This window comes from Cimex lectularius, unplaced genomic scaffold (assembly GCF_000648675.2).
Source record: "Cimex lectularius strain Harlan isolate CLEC.00 unplaced genomic scaffold, Clec_2.1 scaffold6, whole genome shotgun sequence".
Taxonomy (NCBI): Eukaryota; Metazoa; Arthropoda; class Insecta; order Hemiptera; family Cimicidae; genus Cimex; species Cimex lectularius.
The window spans coordinates 3145246-3152298 of record NW_019392677.1 but is presented as its reverse complement, the minus strand read 5'-3'; the positions used below and the strand labels follow the sequence as shown (position 1 = coordinate 3152298).

Sequence of the window (7053 nt, the reverse complement as noted above, 5' to 3'; positions counted from 1 at the left end):
TGTAAAAGTGGTCACAAGCACGTGGCGGAGATTGCTTTTTGCATATACATGTAAATCAGTGTCAGTGCGTTATTTTTCGGTAAAAATTTGGTGGTCAAAACAAAAGATGTTTGAATAATTAACAGTTTTACTAGTGAACATTCAGCCGTTCTCAGGCAGGATTTAAAGATAAGGAACGAACAATCGGATAGTGGGAGGCCCAGCGAGCTATCGTTATCAACTATAACAGGTGCCACGCCTAACCTGTTAACAGGTTACAAATATTACACATCCTACCCAACGATCTTTACTTCTGTCTTTTCGTGCCGAGTTCTCTTTGCGATTAATCTGCTCATTAAAAAATATAAATCCATTTAACTTGCTTTGGCGTAATATACAGAGAACAGAAATGGATCAAGGTCAATTAATGGAACTTTTAATTCAATTTAAGGAAGAATTAAAAACTGACATGGAACGAAATCGTAACTTGACAGTTATGGAAATTAAAGAGTCAATTACTGATGTCCAGAATAAATACGAGAATGTAAGCGCAAAAGTGAGATACTTGGAAAGGGAGGATAGAAAGAGAAATTTAATAATTTTTGGAGTGCAGGATGAATTCAGTGATTATTGGGAACAAGAAACCTTTGTTCATGACTTTGTAAATAAGAAGCTGGAGTTAAATCTAACACTCTCTGATTATGACTTTGTGAGAAGAATTGGTAAGAGCAAGAAGGACATAGCCAGGCCAATTTTAATTGGTCTCACACAATTCCGCACTAAATTACTTATTCTAAAAAATAGTTCCAAGTTAAAAGGAACGAATATTTCGATAGGTGAAGACTTCCCAAAAGAAGTAGCTGAAACACGCAAAACGCTACGTCCGGCATTGAATGCTGCGCGAAAAGAAGGAAAGTTTGCAATTTTAAAATATGATAAGTTGATAATTAGAGAGTCCCCCACTAAAGAAGGCAACAAAACGTTCGATCAACTTAAAAAAAGGCCATTAACTATTTCACCCCCATCTGGTAATGAATCAAACGCAAAAATCATTAAGGAACATAAAAGAACCAAATCAGATGTTACATGGAATCAAAAAATTAATCTAACGTCAAAGCCGCCTAGTACCTCGGGAGACAGTGCTGGGGATGCCAGCGAAAACACAAACACAGCAGGGAAAAATTCATCTAAAAAGAAATAGCAATCATCAGTTGACACGGATTTGGATATATTGGCGTACAACATTCATGGCTTGAAAAATAAAAAAAAACGAACAGAATTTCTTCAACTACCTCAAGAATTTCGACATTATTCTCCTCTTTGAGACCTTCATAGAGGCTAAGGATCAAGAGGAATATACATCAACTTTTCAAGATTTCCAGCTATTATGGACCCCCGCAACAAAAGAGGCTAAATTTGGGAGAGCGTCGGGAGGCTGTCTATACGGCATTAATATAAGAAGTGTGGCAGCAAGGTATATTTCTTTTTGTAAAATTAAAAACATAGATATGTTAAATGTTAAAACAAATAATTTCTGTATGTACATCTACCCAGTATACTTAAACTGTAATAAATGGAGTACGCATTTCAACAGACTGTTTAACTTAGTATCAGATGGTAATGATTTAAACGTGGTTATGATTGGAGATTTTAATGCTAGAATCGGTACCTGGCAGCAAATCCCAGAAAAATACTTTACTAGTAATGATAAATTGATTAACTCAAGCAGAAATTCCAAAGATGTAACGGTAAATGCAAATGGAAAGAAGATATTGGAAATACTTGATAATTTTGGTTATGTAATATTAAATGGCAGAATGGAGGGTGATATTGATGGCGAATTCACTTATGTAGGGGGTGCAGGTAGTTCGGTGATAGATTTAGCGTGTATTGATTTAGATTTACTACCCTATGTTAGTGACTTCAAAGTAGATGTTCAAATTCATTCTGATCATATGCCGATCATCGCTTCTTTTAAATTGCAGGATATGCCACCCCCTGACAAGTTTGTTCTTCCCCTTCTTCCAAAAATGAATTGGCACAAACAAAACGTTTACACTTATAAACAGAAATTGGAGAAAATTGTAAACTACACCTGTTATAATCCTGATGATGTAAATAGTCATGTCAATTTTATAACAAAAGCGGTCATTAGTGCATCAAATTATAATAAGAACTGTAGACCTACTTATCATACAAAAAGACAGTGGTTTGATAAAGAATGTCGTTTAGCCAGAGATAAATCCTTCGATTTGCTTAAAGTGTATAGAAAGTCTGGCGAAGCAGAGGATAAACTATTATACTTAATATGTAATGATGCCTATAAAAATACTTGTAAAAATAAAAGAAAACAGTTTTATATTAATTGTGCTAAACGTTTAAATGGAGCGAGGCGGAGTAGGGAATTTTGGGAGGCCGCGCGGACATTGAAAAAGTACAACAGTTGGATTGTAGGTGAGATCTCTGTGAGACAGTGGTACGACTATTTTTGCAATTTATATAATCCCCCGAACTTGGTAAAAAGGCTGTCCTTTGTTGAACCACTGTATGAAGATGAAAGTTTAGATAGACCTTTCACAATAGAGGAGCTTCAATCGGTATTAAACAAAGTTAAAGACAATAAGGCACCGGGTAAAGATCGAATACCATTTGAATTCTTTAAACATGCTCCACCCAATTTTCTCTGCATGCTGTTATCCACCTTTAACGAAATATTTAATGGAGGGGATATACCTTGTAGTTTTAAGGAAAGTATAGTCTTTCCACTGTATAAAAAAGGAAATAGAAACGAAGTCTCAAACTACAGAGGGATCTCCTTCATTAACACAGTTGGCAAGTTGTATTCGGGTTTGCTTTTAAACAGGATTAATGAATGGATAAATAATGATAACATAATTACAGAATCGCAAGCTGGGTTCCGTCAGAACTACTCAGCCGTGGACAATTTTTTTAATCTAGTGAATTTAGTGAAATTGAAGCTTAGAATAAAGAGGTAAAAAGTATTCGCATTTTTTGTCGATTTCACGTCTGCATTCGACAGTGTTGACCGACATTCTCTTATCTGTAAATTATACGATCTTGGTCTTACTTCTAAATTAATAAAGTCAATTAAAAATTTGTTATGCAATACATCTGCCAATGTGTGGTGTATGGATGGGATCTCTCGAAAATTTTATACCGAAATGGGAGTGAGGCAGGGCTGTTTGCTCAGCCCAACACTTTTTTCATTATATATTAATGATTTGGAGACATACTTAGATGGTGGTGTGTGTGTGGAGGGTAGTGGCAGAATCAAGCTGTTAGCGTATGCAGATGACATAGTTTTACTCGCCTCTCACCCTGCCTCTTTACAGGGAATGATCAGGTCTTTACAGCAGTACTGCCTCAGATGGAATTTAAGAATAAATCTGAATAAATCTAAGATTATGGTGTTCAGAAATGGGGGTAGACCTGCGAAAAGTGAGAGGTGGTATTTAGAAACTGAGGAGATAGAGGTGGTGAATGAATATAGGTATCTGGGAATCCGACTCACGCCGGCTCTGTCAATGAACAAACATGTTGCGGATGCTGTGGATAGAGCAAGGATGGGATTAAATTCTATCTGGAGACCTCTTATAGACAACGGCGATACTGCGTACCCGACTAAGCTAAAAATATTTAACACAGTCAGCAGGTCTATTTTATGCTACGGCGCTCAGGTTTGGGGAGGAGAGATGCTTGGACAGGTAGAAGGGTTTCTGCGGTCTTTCATCAGGAGACTGTTCAGGCTGCCTCAGTACGCCCCCACAGCTTTTCTCTATGCTGAGACGGGTCTCCTGCCAATTTTTCTCTACACTGTGAAACTACACTTCGACTATATAATAAGAATTTTATCCCTACCAGATAATAGACTCCCGAAGATCCTAGCCAAGCAGATTGTAAATAAGGAAATATATTGGTTTAAGGAAATAAAAAGGCATATCTTGCAATTTAATTTAGACCTGTCCTTAAATCGGAACAATATCGACAGAGTTGAACTGTGGAGGGATGGTTTGAGACTAGTTAGACGGTCCATTTGTGACAATATAAAGAGGCAATATTACACAACTTTGGCCAATTCGGACAGTTTCCCACTCCATAGAGAGCTTCTTTTCAAATCCCCAAATTATCTAATGGATCTCTCGCTACCCTTAGATAGCATGCGGTGGATAATTAAATGTCGAGGGGATCTGTTTAACTTAAACTACAAACACTTCAAGCAGCAGGATATTAACTGTGAACTTTGTAGTGGTACAGAGCCGGAGGATTTGTTCCATTTCTTGGCAACTTGCCCAGCACTGAACGCTGTCAGGAAACACTATTTTGATAGGGAAACCCTGCCTAGTGAGATGCTGCTAGAATATATTAATGGCAAGGATTGGGCTGTATTGGTAAATTTCTGCAAAGAAGCTTATTCTCTTAGAGCTAGAATCAGAGGCACCTGGTGAGGGTGGAGGCGGCTTCTTTTGTTGGATTCCCCTGAATAGGTGAAAAGCTCATCTTCGACCTTAATATTACATTTTAAACACTTATTATTAGTTTTGTTTTTTACTATTACCTCTTGTGGTAGATAATATACTTCATTATTATTTATTTTTACTTTTATTATTTCCATTTACTTTACTTTAGTGTATTTTATTATTGAGTTATGTATGTTATAGGTAAAAAAAAAAAAAGATGTATTTATTTGAAATCATGTTTCAGCTATTATTTTACAATTATGTTGTATTATTACATTACTGAAATTTTGAAGAAAGTTTGTATTCCTTTTGTAAATACTAATTATGATTATTGTAAATAAGAGAGATTTTAGTTATATAAGTTTATGTGCTAGACTCCCTCAGACGGTTTTAAACCATGAGGAATGTCTTTTTTGCTTTGTAATATATAATGCCGATCCGTAAACTTTGTATATATATTAAACAATAAAGACTTATAGTAGTAGTAGTAGTATTCTGATGTCACGTTGAACCGGCACAGGGTCACTTCTGGGTATGTCTCCACTCGCGTTTTTTTTTAGTTATTCAAACTTCAACAATCAACACAAAAGTGGGGAACTTCACTGATGATGGCGCAATGCCGAAACGCTTTTGAATAGCTAAAAAAAACCCTGTACCGGTTCAACATGAGTTCATCGACTCTCAGACCCATCATCAGCTTATTCTGATGTGATCAATGTGATGTATTTATTTAGAAATCGTGAGATGCGGTCTGGTGTGATGTAAGTTTCAGAAAAACATTTTCTTTATCGTGCCAACGTTTCGATCTTTATTGATATCATCTTCAGGGCTCAAAGTATTTGTCTTCTGTGTAATTGTGCCATTCTTGCGTGACGTGTCGAGAGTGCGTGATGGCATCTCACGATTTCTAAATAAATATCGATTAACGGTCACTAATCACCACACAGATGTGATGTATATCAATTGTCGACATTTTATGCCTATGATCGACGACAGTTTTTATTGGTCAATTGATTCATTTCAAGAGTTTTAAACGAATAAATGTATAATCCATGATGACAGAACGAAGAGGAAATGTCTCATTTTCGTCCCTTGAATTTAAATTATTCCCACCGAGAAAAACGTTGTGATAAAAAAATAATGATTATTTCGAGATTGTGAGATGCGGTCTGATGTGATGTATGTTTGGAAAAACAATTTATTCTTTTTATGTAAGGCTTTGGTTGAGTTGAAAAGTTAGTGTCAAGAACAGGATTCGAACCCACGACCTACGGCTAAATACACCGTTGCTCTAATCACTTGACTCGATCCACTCGGACTCTAACTCCTTACCTCAACCCATAACCCTTTTAAATTTTCCCTCTTCTTGCCATTTTTCAAAGCCGAAGGTCGTGGGTTCGAATCCCGTTTTTGACACTAACTTTTTAATCTCAACCAAGGCCTTACGTAAAAATAACAATTAATTGAAATAATTCAAATTGTCAATTAGACCATTAAACATAAATGATTTAGAAAAACATTTCCTTTATCGTGCCAACGTTTCGATCTTTATTGAGATCATCTTTAGGGCCAAGAATTTATAAACATTGTTTAAATTGTACAAACGCAATGTAAGATGTCAAAATGAATACAATGTATGTAATACAGAAAGTTTATGTTTAATCAAGGTGTTTGTACTCACTCAAAGGGTTTGTTTTCTGTTTTGACGTGTCACGGTTGTGTGTCGTGTTGTGGTTGTGAAATATGAATGTTTTCTTGTGCATATGTGTTTGATTTTGAAGGAGAGAGAGACATATACATAGGTTTTTAGGGTTCGGTGAGTTATGTAATATTCTATGTTTGAATAAAAAGGTAAACAAACAATTATGTTTATGTTTTCTCTTGGTAAAGCCCTTTCTGTCAGTCGAATTTCTTAAAGAGCCGGCAGGAAAACGTCCCAATGGTTATTTCCTGGACTTGAAATAATGATTTTAGCTTCTGAAATCATGTTGTGTAAATTCATAGACATTTTTTTACATCTATTTGTATAATATAAACAATGTTTATAAATCCCAGGCACTGAAGATGATCTGGATAAAGATCGAAACGTTAGGAGGATAAAGGAAATGTGTTTCTAAACCTACATCACACCAGACCGCATCTCACGATCTCTAAATAATCATTAATTAACGGTCACTAAATACTACACGTAAAAAAATAATGCTGATAAATTGGAACTGGCTTTAATGGGTTCCTGTAATTCGTTCCACCCCGGCGTTCGTTATTGATTTTTTTTTGCAAGAAACAACTGTATTAATTCCAGCGCAGCGAATCCCACCGGGAGAAAATTGCCCATTCCTGGAAATAAACCATTAACCCAACCATCATCGGTCCCATTAATATCCGGTCGATGAAAACGCCCTCAAATAATTTGTGGAATTAGAATTCATATCGATTTCTCATGGATGTCCTACACAGACTTTCTAGGTACCGAATGGAAATCCTTTTTGGTTACCGGAGGGCTTCATGTGTCAATCGCGTTAGTGGTATTTACCATTTCTACGGTTTAATTTCATACAAAATCCTTCAAAGTTGCCTTGTTTGTCACAAATATATC

General features: G+C 36.1%; 1 protein-coding gene across 1 annotated transcript; it reads left to right on the top strand.

Annotated features, from left to right (window-relative positions):
- Positions 1 to 3161: 3161 nt before the first annotated feature.
- LOC112126449 lies at positions 3162 to 4445 on the top strand. The gene has a single exon (XM_024225521.1). The coding sequence runs from the start codon at positions 3162 to 3164 to the stop codon at positions 4443 to 4445; it is 1284 nt and encodes a 427-aa protein (XP_024081289.1).
- Positions 4446 to 7053: the final 2608 nt, after the last annotated feature.